The 24,057-nt window shown below is 43.1% G+C and overlaps 1 protein-coding gene across 1 annotated transcript in view; it reads right to left on the reverse strand.

Annotated features, from left to right (window-relative positions):
* plxna2 (plexin A2) overlaps window positions 1-24,057 on the reverse strand; it is a 139,233-nt gene that overhangs the window by 98,929 nt on the left and 16,247 nt on the right. Inside the window, 2 exon segments of the mRNA XM_037245834.1 lie at window positions 13,378-13,560; window positions 16,959-18,270. Coding sequence (XP_037101729.1) covers window positions 13,378-13,560; window positions 16,959-18,149 — 1,374 coding nt within the window. The 5' untranslated portion in view covers window positions 18,150-18,270.

The following is a 24,057-nucleotide window of genomic DNA, read 5'->3' on the forward strand; positions in this document are numbered from 1 at the left end:
AACAAGGAGACCGGACGTGTCATTTCCCTGTTGGGCCCTCGGGATCCAGGTGTCTCCCTTTAATGGAAGCATGCTGATACTACCGTAAGGTTAATGAGCTTTGCCAAAGCTCCCAGAGGAGATAAGCCTTGTAGGCTACATGAGATTCCCATCTCATCCCTTCATCCGTCCGTGTATGCGTGTCACACCCCGGGAGAGGAGGGAGGAACCCGGCGAGAACGTGCTTTCAAACGCAACGCGAACAAAGGACGGAAAGACACGTCAAAAGGAGCCAAGCAGAAAGTCACCACTGCCGGCCTTTTTAAAACAATTAGGGCCTGGATGAGATTCTCTGACGCTTCACGTTGCCAAGCAAAACCCCCCAAATGTGGCGGCAAAGGGAAAGCTGAGTGAGGGTGGGCTCTAATCAGAAACAGACCCTCTATGACAACAAACCACACGCTCACATAGGCCGCATCGACGCTGCATATTTAAGCTGCGCAGGAAGGGGAAAGGCCTGTGGAAACATCAAATTGGAATGGCAAACATGCTGAGTGAGCAGAGACTGACAGAAAGAACCATGTGAGGATGGCAAAGGAAAAAAAGGGCTTTTGAGTACATCGGCTGCCGGAGCACAGATTCCTCCGAGGCTGCTTTAAGAGTGTTTGCTGGAGACTTGTACTATGTGGCTTTACCGCGCTCCTCTTTTTGTCTTGCGCTCAGATGCGGCTTAGTCTTTTGTTTGCCTTTCTGTATACGCAACTGGCTAAAAGTGAGCAACCATCTGAGCAAGTGTGCGCTGCATCTGCTCCCAACCCCCCCGAACACAAGCGAGGCTAGAGAGACGGTTTAGGATGATGTGCAGCGGTGAAAAAAGGAAGCAAAAAATACAGGATGGGAGCTCGGGTTGAGGAAAAGTTTGCTTCGCTGAAGGTTTGCTCCCCAGCCAATGGAGAGGCAGCGTGACATTCCAAGCTTGATCCCTTATAAACCCTCTCTGTTACTGGAAGATCTGATTTGGAAATAAGAGGCCAGATCGGGGCTTTGACTGGCCTTATAAGGGATTGCCGCTTGGCCTGCAAGCATCGCGGCTAATGGAAAAGCTGCGGAGAATGAAAGGTGGAAGGTGGGAGTACTAACTGAGCGTTTCACAATATATTAGAGGACCTTTGGAGTTGATTGATGTCAAAACTGACCTTAGAAAGTCAAAGGACGATTTTATGTTGATTTGTAAGAATAATATTTAGCAGACATCTTGAAGCTGTCGTGTGATTGCGGAATTGGAATGCAAACATCATACGAGGTGAAAGTCGATGTGGTTTGCAGCAAAACTAGTTTTGACAATGCGACAAGTACATTTTGACCTCCTAAGTAGGTCCTCTGGAAATTGAAAGTCTAACTAACTTACATCTCCAGCAAGTTTGGAGACATGAAACTGCAAAAACATTTTGTGTATTTGTCTCCTAACAAAGTTGGATGCTCCTCTTTCGCATCTCCTTGCCAAGATTCTCAGACAGTACATTCCGACAACAAGCGGAGGCTCCCGATTCGCCCCGCTAATCTGATCAGCAGCACTTTGTTCGACAGCGTCTTATTTAAAGAGATGAGCATTCCCGACACGCCGTAACCCAAACACCCTCTTATCCTCTTCCGAGCCGACGAGCCTGGCAAGCCGAAGCAGTCATCCGATCCGCCGCACCTTCCGGGCCGAGCGCCACGACCCCCGTGGTCTAGAAACAGCATATAGCTGCCCCTCCCGCCCCTAATGCTCACCCAGCCACAACCATCCAGGCTCATTAGGTTAAAAACCCGTGACACAAGCATTTCTAGCCCTCCCCAATGTATCCATGCGTACGGGTGAATGCATTCACGTGTGATGAAACACTCTTGAAATAGAGTGAAACTGTGTCTTTCAATGTATGATCAAGGGAGTTCTCGTACACCTCCCTCATACAAATAGGTGACTAAAATTGATTGAAATGTGCACCCTGAAAGAGAATTTGGAGTGGACCCATAGAGGGAATAGAGAATGCACAATAATGTACCACTTCTTCTCAAACCAATGCTAGTATTTGACCTTTGCAGTTGTCAGATGTTGTCTTTTAGTTTGGGAATTTACCAGATCTGTTTACAAAAACAGCATACTTGAATTTTATTTTATCGAAATCGCATCAAATGGTCTTGTGTGGGGCGATGTATACGTCTATATATGTGGTATTTTATTATACAATAAATATTAAGACACCTGTCTCCCTCGTAATTACATTTCAAATTTGATTTACTATTTCCAAATTTTTTCAAGGTAAAAGCAAACCCGAAGTCATCTACAGTATGTTATTATAACCATCTATTCATGTTTTTTATCTTTTATCCTCAGAATAGGGTCATGGATGAGCTAGAGCCGAGACCACCTGACTGGGTGAGAGACGCTTTTTTTAGTGACTTTCAAATTATAGCAGCTACCAATATGGAAAACCAGTGTGGAAAACCAAACACAAGTTTGGGAAGGAAAATGCAAATGATCTTGACAAGATCTTTGCCCTCTGGAGCCTAACCGGCAAAAACTCTCACCTGGAACTGGTTCATCTGGTTTACCACTGGCCCATTGTCACACGTGCACTCAAACGAGACACACAAGTCCTTACACCCTGCGAGGCTAACAGCTGCTGTCAACCGAAGCTGCAGATCCCAACGTAACACTTAGCAATTTATTCTGAGGAGGCTTTCATAACCGGTCCTTTGAGTCATAGACAACTGTTGTTGGCCTGCAGCTGTGTTGTAATTTAAACAAATCATCACATCTCAGTCTTGGGGAGGTTTGACCCGTACGTTTGGCCTTGACCTTTGCCTTTAGTCAAGTTTCCAGAGGCCCCCATAGTGTTTTCCCAACCGCTAACCATTAGGGTTTAATGAGTAACAGTGGTGACGGTGCTGACCTATGAAGGAGGGAGGCCGCTCACTCCGGCTCTGTGCTTTGAAAACCTCGACCTCGCTAATAATATGTCAGTGGATGGGCACTGGCACTCTGGTGATGCAAGTGCCTGTCAAAATTACTAAAATTCCCTTGTGACTTCCACTTGTATGAAATTAGATCGCGATCATTATTGAACGAGCCCCCAAAGCAATATTTGTGCAATAAGTTATCTTTAAAAGTTGACAATAAACTGCCATGAAATAAAACAAATAAAGCTATTGCTTTGAAATACAGCCTATGTGTTACAAATGTATTTAGAATCCTTCTCAAAACTTGTGAGAGTGTTTACAAATGAAGTTTGGAATGTTCATGTAGGCTTGCACGGTGAAACATTCTCTGCATATTAATGTGGAAGTGGTGAACAGGTAAACGATGCTTGAATGACTATCCCTGGTGAAATATTATCACACGCTATTATCACTTTATCACACTTTATTAGACTGATGCTTGGTTGGAGGAGCGGGTGGCAGGCTCTCAGTTAGCCCGGGACAAAGATGAAGCGTTGTAACGACACGGCGAGAGTATGTAGAGAGGCTGCTGGAGTGAAAGGAAAACAAGACAAAGGGACAAATATCTGGTCCTTAATCTATCACTGTCAGATCATGCGGTGAACAACAAGATCTCATGGCTGTGGTATTTCATCTCCAAATAAGAAGGGACATGGCGTTTTACCACAAACCCTAATAAGCATAATAATGATGCATGTCGGAATGATGAGCTTGCCGACCGTAAAGATTCAGCGTCAGGTCAGAAATGCATAAAGGCGCCGCTCAGAGGGACTGACGGAAGCCGCAGACGAGCCTTGTCAAGCTTGAACAGTAAACTTTGGTGTAGACCGCATTTGTTGGTAACATTTATCAAATCTATCAAGATGGAACAACACACTTTTAAGAACGTTGAGAAAATACGTACCAATGAGGCACAGGCACAAGATAAATCACCATCATAGGACACCTTTGTCATTTGTCAAGTTAAAACTTTGCCGTGCTGCTCTTCACTTTCATCTTAGTTTACTGTCTGTGTGGATTTCTTTTCGCACCAACATTTTTTTTAATCATGTTTATAAGTGTATGGTCATGTATAATTTGTTGATTGTACAGTAAATACATATTTGATAAAAAAACAACCCCAGGCATCCTTGTGCTTAGAGGTTCCACTCCACCTGTGGTCACGTTTTACTCCAAGTTTACCAAGTATTAGTTGACATCCTCTCGTTTTGTCCTTCCAACCTCCCTTTAATCAAATTTGGGAGCACTCAAAAAGGCAACGGTAATGAATTAGCTAATCACAGTTATCTGGCCCGTTCAAGCGCTTTGTAAAGCAAATCAATCAAGTCTGGCACTGGGCCAGCCATCCACTTTGACAACGTGGCTTGCTAATCTATTTTTAGGTTTTTTTGTTTTCTTGACTCCAAATCAGGTGTTCGTCTGTCTCTTTGTCTACAGCGGCAAGGTCAGATGGAGAAATGACACCAAAGACCGCATTTATTTCACTGCAGCTGTGAACTGAGAGGACAAGCCGTTTAATTGATTGACAGAGGACATTTTCTTCCTTTGATTGCAGAAAATTACTGGGACTTTTAAGCCTCGGGAAAAGAAAAACACAGTAACGGCTACACCTTCACTGAGACGTTTCTGTGGCAACAGATCAATAGAACACCAGCTGATTAGAGTTTCTATGAATTTCAAATGTTCTCCTCTTGGTAACTCCATTGGCTGCAGATTAAACAAAATATGAAGATGCACCCAAGCGCTGGACTTCCTCAATATGTATTTTGTAACATTTGAATATAGAATACTTCAACTGAATTTCGACCTCCTATACAGTGCAGTAAGTTGAAGCTTGATGATAAGAACTGTTCAACAAATGTAAGACTCCAAATTGATTTGCTAAACCCAAAGCAAACTTCCAGTCGTAAGAATATGACATATATCTGTCCAAATAGGCTCATATGTTGGAAGTGAGGATTGAATGAGTTGTACCGCACACAACATAGTTGTGGATTTACACGACTTCTTCTTAGCGTCCTTTGGGAGTCGGCTACGTTTGCTGTACGTCTTTGGGCGAAATGAATGCTGCGATTATAGAATCTGTGTGTAGTGAAAATGTAGGCACTGTATGAGCATTAGTCTCCTGTTGTTAGATAATGAAAAACGCTTCCTTGGAGACACCGGCAGAGAAAAGAGCAAGCAATTAGTGGAGGAGAAAAGGAGTGGGAGAAGGATCGGAGGCGGGAGAGAGAGCTGTTTGAATGCGATTAATGAGATCACTGCAGGGTAGAATGTGCCTCTGTGATAGTCGCGCCGGAGAAGGAAAAGACAGAGAAGAGCAAGACGATAGGGAAAGGACGGGGTGAAGGAGAGGAGTGAAACGGAGGATCGGGAACGAACCAAGCCAGCTGGAGTGGGACGCATTTAAGGCCTTGCTGAGAAAATAAAAGGCTGAGACGGAGAGTAAAAGAAGATGTAAGGCTAGCTTGAGTGTTCAGACCGCCACTGGCCTCTTAACACCCAAGTGTTTGAGGGAGCCTGGGCCAGATCTGCTAGATTGAGATGATGAATGACACCTGACGCCCTCCTTGCCCTCTACTACCGGATTACGGTCGACAGACAACCAAGAAGGCAGGTTACGGTGGTCAACTGAAAGTCAAGTACCAGATCAACTAGATGGTCCCAAATTTGTAATGAAGAAAAAAAGCACTGTAGGAATTAGAGAAACAAGTTCCTGTCAGTAACTGATTTTTATAAAGTGTAGTTCCGGTTTGTTGGACAATAATGTTTTTCATGAAACAGTGCTTGAAGACAAAAACAAATTGAGAAGTTAATTTAGTTTTTCCATTTACTAACCTTAAACTAAGTTATTTCATGTTTTTGGGCCATGTTTTCAATATTAAATCCAATAATCTGCATATTTTTCCTCGAGAGCTCTCCTGACATAACTGAATTTGTCTTTGTAAGCAAATATCTTTCCCTCAAGTAGATTTAGTGCCATTTATTCACTTCCGGGTGAGTGTAAAAGGGCTGAAAGCTTTTTTGAATCAGGTTTTGCATTGTGTTGATGATTGGCAGCAAAGCAGAGAGCGTAATAATGTGTTTTGCATTCTAAGCACAAGCTCAAACACATTATTTTCGATTTTGTATTTGGCATTTGGCTACATTTAAATTGCCTTCTTCAAATCAAAAGTGACAAATGGCTTTTTTATTTGCATGAGGTTTATAATAAAAGGTGCATATTTGTTTTGTGCTGGACTTTTAAAACTTGAAAAATCCACTTTGACAGAAGAAAATCAAACAGCCTTAGAAGTCGGCCGAGAGTAGACGACGGTATACCTCGTGGTAATTGCGACACCTTATCGGGTTAATGTAAGTCATGCTGTCACAATGGAAGCATTTAAAATGCAAATAAAGATTCAAATAAGTAATTGTTTCTTCACAAAAAGAGCCGTGCTTATTTTGAACATCATTTGAATATTTCATGCTCTATTTTATATTTGCATTATGAGTATTTTATACCCTTCCTGAAATGATTGTCCATTGAATCATTAATTTATTGTGCTGTTAAAGGAAGAGGTTAAAGCCTGCCAGTCTCGGTCTTTTTTTGTTCTTTGCCTTTCAATTTCCTCATTTTTACTGTGCAGTTTTATAGTTTTACTGTCTCACATCCTTCAGCGCTTTGCTCAATTTTGCTTTATAAATGGAGCTGACTTATTGGGATGAGCAATCAAACTTTGGGCACGCTTTAAATTGATTCATGTGTTTTTGTATGGTGAAAGTGAGAAAGATTATTTTTAATTTGATTCTTGTTATTTTTTCCCGACAAAACAGTATTTCGTATGGTGAAAGAGAGAAAGATTATTTTTAATTTGATTCTTGTTATTTTTTCCTGACAAAACAGTATTTTGTATGGTGAAAGTGAGAAAGATTACTTTTGATTTGATTCTTGTTATTTTTTCCCGACAAAACAGTCTGCGGGTCACACTTAAATGCACATGGCCGTTTTATCAAAACACATAAATGACATGGGAAACCAGTCCAGTGATGCGTTAACTTCACTAGACTGGGCGACCTCGCTCCATTCACACTCAGCAAATTACAAACATTAACAGAAAAGGTGTCTTTTTTTTCGGTGTTATCTCTGCAACTAACTTTGCCGTGCTGCGCTTCACTTTCATCTTAGTTTACTGCCTGTGTGGATTCGTTTTCGCACAAACAAACTAAATGAATGAATTAAGTCATCTGCTGTAAAAATCATTATGCCTCTGTTGCTTCAAATTGGAGCGACAACACAACCTAACCTTCAAATTTTAGCTTGATCAAATTCCACACGATCAATACATGTCTTACAGATTGAAAAGCAAGCAATTGCTTTATCAGGCCTTTGCCCGCTTGGAAATCTAACCATTATTCCTCTGCGTTCTTTCTGCATGTTTGGAAGTATTATTGTGAAAGTCGTTCGGAGCACTTTGCCGACAGGATGAAATTTCATTTATTTGCTATTACAGGCCTCAGCTGCTGCCGCGAGCCTTTCTCCACGTTTCCCCGCTGTGGTCTCGGTGCTAGGGGAGGGGTGTAAATTGGTGGAAGAAAGGGTTGTTGACCACTTGTTCAGGAGCGCTCGGCGGGAGCAGCTGCATGCGTTTACGAGCCTTTCAAGCACCCGACCCTTTAAGCATCGTGATCAGCTGCGGCCCTCGGCAACGCCACGCTAATTTACACTCTTCCATCCTGTGTTGGCAGCCAAGTGAGCTGGCCATTAACCCGCTGTAATGCCAACCAGCCCGACAGGACACGGGCCCAGTTAAACACCTGAACCACCCTCTGAAGTGGTCCAGCTCAGCTGCTTGGCGTCACGTCCAAACAGACTGCAAACGACTCATCAGCGCGTGATGGGAAGGATTAATTAGCCCTGAAGATCTTCGTCAAGGCTGAAAGCTTCCTGCATAAAGAGCCAGAAGTCTTTCAGCGCAAGTCGACTTGTGACTGTCAGCAAACATAAACACCCAGCACACACTGTGACGAGAGAAAACCTTTGAATTTGCCGACAGAGCTATTTGTGCCCTGAATACTGCATTGCCACATCCGAAAACGTAGTTTAATGTGGGCCAAAACATTAGGTAAGCGTATGCAATCAAATATGCAAAAGGTTTATCAAATCAATTAATTTAGACAGTGACACAAATAGCCAATTGAACTTCTGTCTGCTGGGGAAACTGACAACTAAGTAAGCATAGCTATGACATTTGACCCAAGGGTGACACAAAGACTGAAAAACAGTGGTACAAGGATTGATCCTTGAGGAACCCCACGCCATAGCCATTCGATTGAAACTTCCAATCATCATAAAATAACTCCTTTGCTCCAAGTCGCACATGCAGCAATTTGGGTTCTCTTCTTTTTCAATCCTACCTACATTTCCGTCCTGTTCAACATTAGATTATGAACAACTGTATCAAGCATCCCTGAGAACTAATTCTAACAGTTTAGATTAGGGGCTACAAGGTGGGATCTTCCAGACCTCCTCGTGACAGAAAAGTTAATACTACGACACTGACACTGCTGTTATTGAAAACAGCTCTTGTATGAGACCGGCCAAGTGAGTTCATAGCGGGAAAAAAATTGCCAGACACAACACTGCATCAAATCCCACTAAATCTTGAACCCAATATGCTCCCAGGTTGAATAGTGCTTAACCCAACTGTCTAGGTGAGGGACACACAGGATGGATGATGTTGTTTGTCGTTGTCGAGCAGGGGGAATCCGGAATGTGCCTCCGCTGTGCTTCCCTTTAACGCCTCCATTCATCTATTGCCGGCATGTCTTTTAACATCCAATTTCACATGTGCTGCCGTGGCCCCCGTCTCCATCCATATCAAAGGAAGAGCTCCCAGCAGCTCGTCTCCTTCTTAATGTTGTCGTTACTCCCCGCCAGTGTCGGCCCCAGCGTGGGATATGTCTGCTTTGCGCACCGCACGCAAGCACTACTCCAATTTGCATGATGCAATTCTTGGCTGATGTGTTACTGGAGTAAAGCGCGCAGTGGATTGCTATTTGGTAATTTGACCTGAGGAGATTCCTCTGAGTCGTCCTCTTGTCTCCGGGTGACGATGATGCATCAGTGCAAGTGTGAATTTAAATAGAACATTAGGTCTAAAGCCTCGCTTATGTAGCGACGCTGTCGCTGTACTGTTTGGTTATGATTGTGGCTTGTTTTGCTGCAAATGTAACAACAAATATGCCATGGCTGGTAGTATTGATTTTTTTCTTTGCTGCTTTCTGCTGAGGTGAACACCTTCTGGCCTTCAAAATCAATGAGGGCCATCCACACGTCAACAGCCTACCTACTAGATACTGCGGGTTGAAAATACATTTACTCCCACATGCATTATCACAGCATGAAAACTAGCGTTGGGCATGTGCGATTGGGAAAATCATCACATTTCTTGAGGTTGGGAGCTAAAACTCTTAAGATTTGAATACCCAAGCCAAGTTTTTAAAATAATCCAGCCTACTGATTTTTGTTTAGCTTGAGGACATCAGTGTGCTAACTCAACACGAGGGAACGTCACACAATTGTTATATATTCACTATTGTAAGGCTTACAATATTTTTTGTTCAAATTGGCCAACTTCCCATTTCCTGTGTGTTTTGATTTGACCCAATTGAAGCCCTGTCCCAAAAGAAAGGTTTTTCCGCTTTTTGTTATCTGTCAAGTCGGGGTAATTATTTCAGGAAATGTCCCCATTCACACAAAAACACACAAAGGACTCAAAACCATGCTGTTCATATGCCAAGTCTGTACTGCTAAAAGTCTGTATGTAGGGAGAGAAGAAGGCTCCAAACAGATGACCAGACGGCGAGTTTGTGACTAAAATAATAATAAATAAAGACGTGGCGAGGAAGTTAACCATTCCTGCTAGTTAATCTGTATGCATAAAAACCTCTCAAAAATGTTGAGTGGACGTCATGCCAATTGAGAAGATATTCAAAACATTGGACGGGTAAGGATACCCATGTTCGTTCATTAGACAAACATTTTCTTTGAGACAAATGTCTTGTTGAGAGAAACGTTTGATTTAAAAACATGTTTCTTATAATCACACACACCGTAGGAAGTTTAAAATTTGGAGCTCAGGTGGGAGAAAAACCTCAGACTTTATGTGACGATGAAAGGGAAAAGGGGCAATGGGGGAAAATAGCATTTTATAGGTAGCTAAATCTAATGTAGGACATCATCATGTTGAAGTTGAACCCTTTGTCATTTTGGGTTGTGGTCTGCATTCTCACGTAATGAAATAACAACGATGCTAGTGTTGATGGACACATCTCCTTTCAGCTTAATTGGCTTCACCTTTACTGACTTTTTGTTTTCACAGTGAGACATAAGCAACCAGTTTTAAAAAAAAAGGAACTGCACCAAATTCCAAGTACTTATTCTGGTGTCAGTTCAATTCTTAATGGTAACCGACCCGTTTTGCACACCTCGCCTCCTTAGCGACTGCTCACTCTTAACCCCTCAACCTCAAACGATCTCCTGCAAAAGCCTGCCGGGAAACTTGCACAATACCGGCAGCCTTCGCAAAGCCCCTGCACAGCCTTGGGAGCAGTTACAGTACATGCTGCTGGGAGGAGGTTGAGGATTGAATGGGTAAGTGAGGGGCGTCGGGCCAGGGGAATGACGGTTCTTTGGGAGGGGAGCCAATCCAATTACAGGCAACGGCGCAGCCTTGCTTGCTTTGGTAGTGGCACTGAATTTGCATTTCGATGCTGTTTCCCCTGTAAAGCCTCTCCCCAAGCGCACTTACACACAACATCCTTCCTTCCGCTTGCTCCCAAATCTTCCTCTGATGACTTGTTGAGGCTGCACACTCCCTACCTTTACCTACGCTGCTCCTCTTGATCCTCTAATAAAAGAGGCGGAGGGGAGAGAAGTGAAGATCATCAGCACAGCATTGAAATGTTGTCACCCTACAGCTGTGACTTGCGACGGAAGCCGGCAGCGTCCAAGCACGCTCGGTGGGAGCTTATCAGCCCCGTGCAGGGCTCCTGCCCCTCTTGGGCACCTGAGGACACTGGATGGGTAACACCCTGATAAAAAATGCATCCATGTTTTAGATGCCCCGGAACACAAAGAATGTGACAATATTCTCGTTGCAGAGGTAATATTTGCTTTTGCAACTAAATTTGGTCACTCTATTTTTATAGCACATCAGGATGTCACCATTGCAGCACGCACTTGCAGAAATATTGTGACTGTCATGTATTTGCATAGACATGTCTGCACCACAAGGGACTGTGTCCAAGCTAGACTAATTCAACACGTAACATTAAAATCTAAATCTATGCGACTTACTTAAGTCGTGTTAACTTGCTCTTTGGACTCAGACAAATGTATTTCACAGCTCATTCAATTGCTTACAAGTACTTGTTAAAGATGAAAAGCAAACAAATGTTCCAATCTTGTCAGCTCAAATTAAACATTGACTCTACGAGGAGGAAAGAAAATTTAACAAAGTCAGATTATTGAAACAATCACACAATTCGAATTGATTCAAATAAAAGAATGATCTGTGCTCTGCAAAAAAAAATAACATCCAGAGACTCCAGCTTACCCCTGGCACCCGGATAAGTGCTATCCTAGCATAACGTAAGAGTGAATGCTTTATATTCATCATTCCAAAGCCCAAATATCATCAAAATAACACAACTACTTTGGAGAAAGAAATCAACCATGAATGTACAATTCTAATCGTAGCAATAACATTTGAACCTACTAAGGTCATAGGTGAGAGAACCAACATCAACTGTTATTAAAAAAAAACATGGTGCAAATATTTCCTCTTCTAAAAAGTATTCAAAATCGCAACAATTTGACACAATGTAACCATGAGAGTTTATGTTTGACCTCAGGTGTCCGCCTAAATATTTAAATAAACCATTGTTGAGTAAATTGAATGATCAGTCCTGTGTGCTAAAGCCATTTGGAGGTGGAAATGCTCAGCAATCATTTCCTGCTCTGCCCACTGGACCGTGTAAAAACACTTCCATTGTAGGTGGCCTTCTCCCATCTTGGTTAATTCCTCCCGGTGTTGGTGTTACTGTGGTTACAGTCACGCCCCTGAGAGCAGCCAGCTTCTACTTTGCATGGATTCCCAAGCAAGCGACAGCAGATCGGAGCCGTCAGCCTCGGGAGGACTCGGCCAAGTCAGACAATGGAAGAAAACTCCACTCGTGTCTCATCTCATTTAACCAAGTATGAAAAAAGGGATGTAAATAATTTAGCAGCACAAACAGCAGAATACATCCACTGAAGATTCTCTTCTCCACAGCCCGATGTATTGATTAAATTATGAATAGGCAGAGACCAAAATAACTCGTGCCACGGCTATTTGTGCAGCAGCAGGTTTGGAAGAACTTTCCGAGACAGGTGTCTAGAAACCTTTTGTGACAATCTTTTGTTGTCACAGCAGCTGTTGTGGGGTTGGATTGGAGGAGGGGGGGGGGGGGGTGCAGCTGGGACACACTGCTGCTGTCAATAAAAAAGCAAGCATCATGTGGGAGGTGCGGCAAAACACTCACCCAGTGGGTTTAATGCAAGATGGCTCTTTTTTAAAAGAAAAGACCACCTCCAAGGATTTGCATCTCCGAGCTCAGATCATCTCCATTAGTGGAGTATTCAGCTTCTTCAACATTTAAATGTAACGCAGGAAAAAACGATTAAATTGTGTAATCTCATTTAAAAAGATGAAATGTAATGTAGTGTTACAGAATGCCAAATGCAAAATATTTATTGCTTGACTTACAAAATATACCAACACATGCAACCGAGACCAGAAACGTTCCATCCCAATAATAAACAAATATAAACATGACTGTAAGCAATTACATCACTTTATCAGAAGTGAAGAAAAATATTAATATTGTCACACAGTATTCCTCACTGTTGCACCCTTCAAGGGAAAGGTTTCGTGCAATATCGTGTTTTCTATGGCCTGAGTGAGAACTTCCTCATTATAGACTGGCCTCAAGCCATTTACACTCACTGACGTCCCCCCCCATCCAAGACCGCAGGGGGGATGGCGAGGGGCACGGGCAAACTATCAATGGGCCGCAGGCGGAAAGGTGCCTATTAAAATTAATGGCCCATTGCGGTTTATTCAACACGATGACACTGGAGCTCACTTAACTAGCAACTGGAAATGACAACTACAATGAACCTGCCATCATCATTACACCTAGCTGCTGTACTGACAGCCAGCGTTAAAATGGAAGGAGTCGGAGCACTTTACAACAGTCGTGTTTCGACTGACCAATAATGTCCCATAGTTTGCCATCCCATGGCTGGAAACAGCAAACTGCTACTCTCTACTGTCCACGACAGTCCTTGCATTTCTGACTCAGAGTCCGATAGAAAAAAAAAGTACTCACCTTCTTCAGGCGACCGCTCTTTGTCCCCACAAAGGCCACACAGTAGCCGTTGTAGACGTAGGAGATGACTGAGGTCATGCGGTCTCGGGTCTCAGTGTAGAGGGTGTGTCCGGATACCAGCTGAGAGCCACCGAGAGGCTGGTTTATGTCAAGACCGCAGAAAGAGTCGTCGATGGGCACCGGCTACAGATTGAGACAATCAGAAGACAAAGTGAGATCAAACGTGGTCACCTTTAACATGTAACATGCCTCAGGGAAACAAAACAAAAACACTTCAGAGCGAGACAGCCCGAGAACCAGGCGAGGCATATAAAAGACGACAGTTTGCAAGACGAAGGTGGCAGAGGAGGCAGAGTTGTGGTTACGGTGTCAGATAACTGAGGGGGAATGAAGGTGAGAGAGGTGGAGGCTCCCATGGACTAAAGTTTACCTTCCTCTTCCGCTTGGAAGAACTTTCTGGTGTCCGCCTGACTGAACGCCATCTTGCCCTCACTGCCCAGCCTACAAAAGCACCTCGGATGGAAAACAGACGCTATGATAATGATGAGCTGAGCCACGCTGACCTTTCAAAACAGGAATGAAGGTATTCTACTGAATTTGGTCAGAAAGAAAAATGAAGAAATCTAGGCTTTTTTTATTTTACTCTTGCATGCGTCTGTGCTACTGCATGCCATTCCAGTTTTTGCTATGAAAGAAAGAACTGTATTCATTTTGAATTCTGTCCAGTGTGCCTGGGGGAGCTCGGGAGTAGGTCATACAAGTACAGTTCAGTTCAGCCGTCTAGCTTTGGCTTTCAGATGGCAAGCCACGTTGTGTTTTGTCATTGCTAAACTCTTTCCGAGTACATTTACTTCTGTCTGCAAAGCCTTAAATGCTCATTCTGTCTTTTCTTCATCCCTCCATATGTGGCTCTGTCGACAAGGTTTGTGAAGGGAAATGAGAGGGGATTTCAGGAGTGAAAGCGGGATAGCCGGAGGGGAATAATTGCCTAAGCATTTATGGCCATGCCCTCCACTTGAATTTATTTCCTTGTTTTCCGTTTATCACATTAGCGACTGTCGCTACAGGGACGTTCCACATCATTGTTCTTGATTATATAAGACACAGCTCTAAGTGTAAATATTTTAAGTTGATTTAAATCAGCAAATGAATGTAATGGGAAATCTTGCAGCTGTTTGGGAAAAACATACGTAACCAATAGCAACAAGATAAAATCCACGCAGCAGCTTTCTTATATGTTTTTCGGGGCTCCAGACCATTTGGTTGTGATTACATCGGGATTGTTTGGATGATGCATGCTTTAGCGTAGTTGGCGGTGTGGAGGCAAATCCCGACGGACTCCATGCGGTTTAGCCTTACCCCTTCCCTGCCTTATCACAAATCTTACTCAGGCAACATAGAAGAAAAAAAAAAGCACAAAAAAAACGGCCATTATCTTTAGTGGAGCTGTGAGGCTAAAAATAGCACAAACTCTTCATCAAAGAGTTTAATCCAAGTAGAGACCATGGCTGCTGTCCTCCTCCTCCTTCACATTCAAGTAATCTCATTAAAAAGGCTTTCATTTGGAATGAAATTGGAATTAAGTTTGTGCGAGATGTGACAGGATATCGACGCGCGGATATTTCTCTCCCTGCATCGTTATCAATCTGAGCATCACTTTGCTCTGACTTGGGCTTAATTGGTAGCTCTGGTGTATGATAGTTGATAGACGTCAGGCTGTCCTGATAAGAAACAATTCCACTGAGCAGTCCCGACTATGCAGGACCGGACTATGGAGATGTAGCGACTCTCCAGATGGCACAAAGCTGGACGGGCGGGTGATAAATCTTTGATTGGCTGCTGCGTGTGAATCCCTCAGCTCAGCCTCAGCTCCATTTCCCAGTCTCAGCCTCGCGGGCTGAAGGATCTGCAGGAAAGGAATGAGAGCTGGGGGGATAATTAAGGGACTCGCTGCCGGACGATTGTTAGCAATGAAACTGAGGAAAGATGCTTTGCGTATGGAAATTAGGGAGAACCGAGCAAAGTTTGCGAAGTTAAAAATACACACTTGTTTATTTATTTTTGCTTATTTTGACATTGTTTTCTGCCATACTTGGCATGCCCTCAAAATGTTAATTAAATGTATTTTGTTTGCATCCAATGTTCATTTGTTTCAAATGTGAACATGGGTATCTCCTGCCATTAATTCACAGAATTTCAAAACTAACGACACTGTTGTCACTGTTTAATGATGATTTTGACTTTTTGACACAATGACTTTCTTCATCAGTGTGTATTTCACCAACCAATCAAAACATGAAAAATTAAAATAAAATGAGAAAATTACCTACTGAATTTGCCTATGACAGATAATGTAACATAACCTGTAAATAATTAAATAAGTAGAACTATAGTTTAATTTCCAATTTACCAAAAGGCTTTTGTCACTTGATTTGAATGACGTCATATCACATCTCCATGGCAGACGTCAATGGCGCAGCACCGTTCGACACGGGATTTAACAGCATGTAGACACTGTTAGCGCGGCTCACATCCTCTTGTTAATCACCATTTGAATAAGCTTTGAGACTTCTCATCCATTGACATCCATCTGCATAATCCATAATATGGGAGGGATTTATGGCTAAGAACACGGTTTTAAGGACGGTATTATTTTACATCTTTCTTTCACAAATATCGTGCTTCCTGGGCTGTGTCATGTGACATCAGAGCCCCGCGATGCTACAGCTGACAGAATGTAGTGGGCGGTGCAGCATGGCAGGTGATGCCTGGCGCCCTTCAACACATGCTGGGATGATTTGAGATTCAGCTGGAAACTGGAGGGGAAAATATGCGCTCATTTGTCACTACTGTCACTGTGGTTTTTTCAGCCCCCGCGTCACCCTTTCTCTAACCTTTTCTCGCACCTTAGGGACAACAAAAGTTAACAGTGCCCCCTTTTAATGACCACCTCTGACATTCCACTAATTAAGTCACTGATTTTCATAAAAGTGCTCAACTGTGGTCAACTGTGCAGGGAGTTTAGCAACAAAGTAAAACTGATCGGTGACAGCCTAAAGATAAATGTGGACCTACAGCACAGATCACAAGCCTGCAAGATACATAATGCACACACAGAACTCATTCTTAAATATCTATCAGCAATTAAAGACAACGAAAGACTGCAGCCTACTGGGGAATGACGGAGAATCTTGAGACTTAACTGATGGGCTGTACTTCAAAAAGATAGTTGGGCTTTTCACAGGGAATGGCGTTGGAAGCACTATTGCTTCCAATTCAATTCAATTCAATTCAATTCAATTCAATTCAGACTTATTGTTATTACAAGTGCAACAAAAAGTAAATTGCAGGACGATTCCTTCGTCAGGAAGACGCAATTGTTAGTTTTAAAGCAAAGGAGACTATTGTCACATTATTTCAAGTACATTTCATGACTATTTGTATTTTTCTAATTAAGTGAACATCCGTATTACAGAATGTTCCATAGAATGTTAAAACTGCACATCTACGAAGCACATTTTTGTAATAATAGAGCCTCATAAGAGTGTGCTTGCTATTAAGTGTTTCAAAGTGTAACTCACCGCTTTGGTGCACTGCACATCCTTCCCAAGTAGCCAGTTGAGCTCCAGGTGGCCCTCGCCTTGGTAGCAGGACTGCAGGCGCTCCTTGATGCGCGTATTGATGTCACGGATAGTGAAGGCGCAGAGCGCAGAGTCATCGGGCGGACGGTGAAATTGCTTCTGGCCTTTGGAGAAGACGGCGAAGAGCACGTCGTCTTGAGCGCCGATGTGAAGCGACGCGGCGAGGACGCCGCCCGGCTTGCCGAGGTAGGCCGCCTGCAGGAGCCGGTACTCGACACCGTTCTTCACGCAGCCGATGGGGAGGGAAACATATGAGTGAAACTTGCGGTCGTCCTTGCAGAGGCGAACAATACGGGACGTATAGAAAAGGTCGCTGGCGGAGCCGCTTGACGACATGCCGTTTTCCGGTGTCTCAGGCTGAACGGTCATAAAGTACACGAAGCTGCCGCTAGCGAAACCATAAACATAGTGGATGTCAAAATGGGACACCAGTGCGAGCGTGTCTGACGGTATCTTGATCAACGAGGACACAAAGTCAGTGTGCAGTTCGTAGTCAAGCATCGCGGAGGATTCCGGGTCGCGGGGAAGTTTTCGGCTGGATATGGTAGGGAAGTAGTCCTGTTTTCCATCAACTGCGGTGCCGATAAATAGGGTGCCGTCCTGACCTTGTGAGGGCACGATGACTCCATACATGGTCCCAGTCTGATTGACACTGGAGAGGTAGTGCTCTTTCTTATGGGAGGGCTCCACTAAGATAAAAAGGTCATCCAGTCGGAGGAGTTTGCAGACGCCTTGGTAGAGGCTGCCGCACGCTAGCAGGCGATTCTGCGAGTAGTCGATAAGGAGAAGCTTGTTGACATTGTTGGTTGAGACCAAAGGTTCCGAGCAAGGCTGCACGATCAGGGGCGGGTAACAGGCCTTGTTGTCGTCCTCTGGGCCCGTGTCATGGGACACCAGCAGCGTCAGATTGCTCGAAAGCTTGTACACACGGTTCACGGCGCCGATGTATACGGATCCCGTGGTTCGGTGAACGGTCAAGTGGTTGAAGAACCAGTCCCGCCGCTCCGGGTGGAAGGTAGTGAATGTCTGCCCGCTGCACTGAGTGAGGAGCGCTAAGAGCCAGAAGGCTAGCAAAGGAGCTAATAATGTCATTGTAGCCTCAGGCAATGAAGTCCTGTGCAAAACCTTCATGTTTACAGGGCCTTTTAGGACAGGATGAAGAGTGAATGGATGAAGAAAGGAAGACCTTCTTGTTTTGGTGGTTTGAAGGCTAACTTGTCCGTCCAAGAGTCACAAGCCTCTCCACATTTTTCTGTGGAAAAAGAGAGGAAAGACCGTTAATTAGCCTATATGACTCACATTGAGGGGGGATCAAGGTTCATCCTCGGTTAAAGCAGCGTGCTACCGAGAGTTGGGGCGAGCGGATTATAAAGACAAAAGGAGGAAATGGTTACAGTGCACATTCCAAAGGAGTTGCTTGGCCGGCGTATGAAACTTGAGGCACATTACAGCAAGGGAAATTAGCCTGACCTGACTCACGCAGCGACCCCCATAACTACCGACCACTGCGACATCATGACAATGACACACACAAGCTTCATTCACATCACAGTGACTCATCGTGTCAATTATTCCAAGAAAAACAAAAAAAATCTCTTTGTCATTGAGGTATGATAAACATAATATTACTACTACTACTACTACTACTACAACTACTACTGCTACTGCTGCTAATACTAATAATAATAGTAATATAGGTGTTTATAGGGCTTATACTAATGCTTAGTGTATTCTGAGTGTTTCTCCCACAATTCATATGATTGCATTGTAGTAGAAACACTCAGAATACACTAAGCATTAATATAAGCCCTATAAACATATGTATACCTATAGAAATCACATCTTTACGGGAATATGACAGGATAGACATGGATGCAAAAGCAAAAAATGTTCTGTCAGCCATGCATGCCAATTAGTTTCTGATGATACTACATCCAAATTACATGATAAGCAGGGTGGCTTCATCCCATTTCTCATTTCGACAAGTCCTGTGTTTGCAATGCATGCAATAAAAATTATGATGAAGTGTGACAATGCAAATGCCAAAATAAACAAATCATCAAGGTGACTGGTATTGCCTGCCATTGTGAGAACCCAAGACATTGAAATAAGGCGGGTATCATCCCCACACCAGTACCTGGAGTCAGTACTCACCCATCCCTTGATAAGTTATTTAAAATATCGCAAGAAAGATGTCTAAAATGTCACAACAACTTTCTGTAAAATATAAAAGCATGCACTCAAAACTGTGCTTTACATATCACAATTGAATCCAAAATAAAACTGATATTTCTAAAAAAAAAACATTCAAGAGGATGGAAAAAAAAACATAACGATTAACAGACTTAACTAATGCCAGAGATGTTCACATATTTATCATGCACTCATTTCAGTTTGTTTTAGAATAATTTCACTTATTCATATTTGGACTTATCCATCCATTTTACACACCACATATCCTCACAAGGGTCGCGGGTATACCGGAGCCTATCCAAACTGACTTTAGGCTAAAGACAGCCATTTTCAGGGCAGATACATACAGACATAAACAAACAAAAAGTCATGCTCAAATTCATTCAATTCATTCATCAATTCCATAGAGAAAACCCACGTGAGCATTGGGAGCACAAGCAAACACAGCGGACGAAGACCGGAGCCCGGATACAAACCCACGACCTGTGAACTGTGAGGCAGATGTACATTCAGTACAGTACAAACAGTGCAAGACTAAATCGCAAATTTGCATATCAGACGCAAGCTTCACATTTACAGCCATATCATACAGCATTTATCAGCGCACTCAATCAGAAGCAGCAGTGCGAGGGGCTAACAAGTGGAAAGACAATGGTGGCAAATCCCAAAATCAAGTACGATTAGGCGTAGCAATCCAACAAGTGTAATTACAGAGGAGCTGCGAGGCGGCAAAACAGGGGGTTGGGTGGGTTGCCCTGCGTCATTCACCAAGCTCCAAATTTGCATTTCCAGCAGCAAAGGTGCCACAAATCAAAGGTGAAGGATGCATTTGGAATAATCAGACAATTAAGAAGCACTTGATGGCATGATGAGGAGGCACTCAAGACTGGTTTGATTTCAGGATTTGGGAATTCTTCTGAAGCTCATCGGGGCGCTTTTACACCTCATTGTTTGTCTCCTGGCAATGATAATTTGGTACAAAATTTTAATCCAACTATTTCTTGTCTTCACATCTCTTTTTTCATTCTTATAAGATGTTTTTTGATGACCTTTGATTGAACCCATTTGGAGTGATTGTGGCGATATGTGCGGCCTGCTTTATTTTATATTTTGATGCCCACAGCAATTATTTTCTGACCTGCATCTCACTCATAATTCTAGTCACCCCACTACCCTTTTCATTGCAGGTCAGGACATGAATACAGCTAATGAATCGCTCTTGCTTGCATTTATATGGTAATTTCTACCTCTGTAAAACTGACTCGCCATTAAAAGTGCAGAACTTTGAAGCAAATAGTGGCAACGCTTACAGCGGCTTTGTTTTGATTCTTTTCAGATCCAATACTCAGTTGCAGAACTCGGCAAGGTCAGCGGCGAGTGTGACAAAGACGCTGTCATGCTATCAACCAAAACAAAGACTAAGTTCAAACCGCGTGAATGGATCACCTTGGTCGGGGTACATATTTACACCGTTCATTCAGTCCCTTGATGCAGCATGAAAAGGGAGTAAGCAAAGATGGATGCGAGTCAATGTCATACACAAACCGTTAAAGGGTGTCAGAGGGACTCGCATAAAACCTCTCGGGGGGTCAACGGCCGCAAGTGTTGTATAAAAAAGCTGGCTCAGCAGCCGGCTGATTTTCCCTCCTAAGAGATCGACTTTGCACACCGAGTGTGTACAAACTCAAACAAAGAGCGTGGTGAAGTACAGGCGAGAGAGTAAGACGTGGGCGGGCGGGGTCTCGTCCCTGCTGCTTTTTTGTTAGTTGTTCTCGCACTTTTATGAGGATGCTAATAAAAATGCCTTACAGGATGGATGGGATAGAACTCCTCCTACACATTCAAAACAGCTTGAGCAGCAGCCCTTCGGCCTTGTGGATACACTCACATGAGTTAATAAACTTTTAATATGCAGTACAAAAGCAGGGTCTATTTTTTCTAGGGAAATTAATGGCACAGCTAAGAATTTTAAATTGGGTCTGCTGGATTCATATACTGTGTTTTATAATTGCCAACCAATCAGAAAGCTAATACAGACAAACAATCATTCACACTCATATTCACACCTACTCTGTATATGCACAAGTGAAAATGGACAAAAGAGCTGGTCTGCCAATCAACATTCACTCCAAAGGAAGAAGAAAGGAGATGAACACCAACGAACAAGGAGACAGGTAATTTTGGCAATCTTGAAGTTATCACACAAATCACCAGGTTGATCTTGCGCTATCAGTCTTTAAGTGTGCCAGAGGAGACAAATACTGAGAATTAGTCTGCCGTATGCAACGAAATTTCGTTTTGTACACACCTAGTGTTGACAAAATGACAATAAAGTTCTGTCTAAGTCTAAGTCTAAGTCTAATTTAATAAGGAAACAGTCATGATGCCAAGAAAAAAAAAAGAGCAGGAAATGTTGTATGAGATCGTCAGGTATTCAAGGTAGACAAATTCAAAATGCAAATTATGCTTTTGATACACAAAGCATTTGCAGATAATACTGCTACTGTATATGGACAATTTACAATTAAGCTATCATGCTTGTTCTTGGACTGTAGGAGGAAGACAGACGACCCCCCACCCCTCTCGAAAAAAAAAAAAAACGCAAGTAAGAAGAGAACATGCCAGAAGCACAGAGAAAGGCCAGAGGTCAGATTCCAAACCGCAAACCTCAGAACTGTCAAGCAGACATGCTAACCACACACCCCAACAATAAATCAATCAATAAAATACAAATCGATCAAAACATCAATTGCATGACGTGTTGTTTTCCAATAAGGGAGCATTTCTTTTTTTACAGTATGTCAGCAAGCCTATTTGGCAGTTTGGATGCTTGAGTCATGACATCATCCCAAACAGTTTACGGCTTCTGAAATGCGCTGTGGCAGCGAACGTTCCGAGACGCCGCTGAGCTCCGCAAACTTCCCCTTCATGATGAACAATCAGGCGTGCCAATGAGCTCTCATTAAATAAAGCGCTGCCTGAAAACGATGTTGATTTTCTCCCCAAACGGCACTCAAGCAAGTCAGAGGCAACTGCAATGTTGCTTGCGATGAGACGATATAAGAGCACCGGGAGACCAAAAGAAACCGTGATGATAAGCGAACGGAAAAGTGTCATGAGTGAAACCCGGTGGTGGTGGTGGCGTCACCCAGGAACCTGCTCCATGTCGTCTACTTTTTGTCTTCTTCAGTATGTGCTAAGCTTCTTAGCAATGCAGCCAGAATGTGTCTTGAGCTCCTCAATTCATACAGCAATTGTCTTACGGGAGATAAAGAACATCAACACGGAAATCCCTTCACAGAGTCATCTGTTGTCAGACAGGAAAAGGAAAAGGGAGCTTGTAATTTCATGCCACGGATTACTGCCTTATTCCCTTAATGATGACAGTGAGGCATGAAATCTTTACGCCTAAGTAAAGTCGATGCGTTAGCGATCAAAACAACAGCAATAAAGCGGTTAGTCACTCAAGACAAGTCGATGCTGTTATAATAATTGGATTATTTGGACATCCTTACAAATAGCGTAATTTCTTTTGAATGTTGGCATATTTTTCTCTGCATATGGTTGATATTTCTAAAAGCTCATTTTCCCTAATGAGGCTTTTTTTTCCCCCAACATGATTCTTGAAGATTTCGCTACATTAGCTCGTACTCTCTCACAAGCTGCAATAATGACGGGACTTGCTGGCATGTCAGGCTGAGTTATATTTGTACATTTCTTTGTCTTGCTAGGAAATGACTAGCTCGGCTCCTCTGCCAGATCCATCCGTTAGCTTCCAAGCTGCTTTGCGTAACTTTTCCCTAATCCGTCCATCCATCCATCCTTGCAGTCTCCACAAGGGAGCCGCACCAAACGAGAAGTCCGCCCCCCCCCTTTGCCTCTCTCCCAGAAACCACAAGTGGCTTCAGTAATTGCCGTTATTTCATCTGGTCTGGTTTCCTGTGTTGAGGCCACAATGAAATGTCGCCATTTACGCATTGCTGCAAACCACACATTTGAACAAGTCGACATCTTGGAACCAGAAATGTGTTTCCACTGAAGAGCAAAGGCGGTGATGATGACATTGATGCCGAGCTCAAAACTGAGTCAAACTCTGATTTAGTTTCAAAGCAAAGTTCCAGAGATTCTATTGGTTCGTTGTCATCGCATAAAAGGGACCTTCCCGTGCACTACTCAGAGTGTGTGCGTGTTGGGAGAACACCCTTCTCCCAGTCAGCACTGGTGTCCTCAGTCAGCTTGAGTGTGCGCACTGGCACTCCATTTTTGTTGCACTCTGAATTTCCGAATGGCAAATTTGAGTAACTGACTGGATGCTCGTGAGTTTGCATGGTCCTAGTGTATTTTTGAACCCACCACTGGTTTCCGAGTTTGGTCAAGTGACTGTTACGTATGTACCAGAAAGACCATGAAAGGGAGTAACAAATGTTTGATCGACAGCGAGATGGAAATGTCCAACATGGCGCCCCCTGAGGTTGATTAATTTTTATGTTCAACTCTTATTCCAGAAATGTAATGTGAAGCAGACTACCATTTTTTTACTGTTGTTTATACATACAGTGTGGTCTAAAGATAAAATCCTTAGTATTGACTTGCTTTGAGCAATTATAAAATGTGCCCGACAACCTGACTTTTTTTCGCCTTGTTTTTTTTTTCTTAATGGTTTGGCCTTGGCAGGGGTTTCTGCTTTTCTATTTTCTCATCTTGCATCATAATAAAGAGGTCATTATATAATTCTGGCACTGTAAATCCAAAGCTGCCTTCAGAACTTTGCACTGTACACTGACTTTGCATTAAAACGGCGTCAATTTTCACATTTATGTCAAATAATGTGCACTTGTGCACAATT

Source organism: Syngnathus acus, chromosome 2, assembly GCF_901709675.1.
Source record: "Syngnathus acus chromosome 2, fSynAcu1.2, whole genome shotgun sequence".
In the NCBI taxonomy this organism is placed as follows: Eukaryota; Metazoa; Chordata; class Actinopteri; order Syngnathiformes; family Syngnathidae; genus Syngnathus; species Syngnathus acus.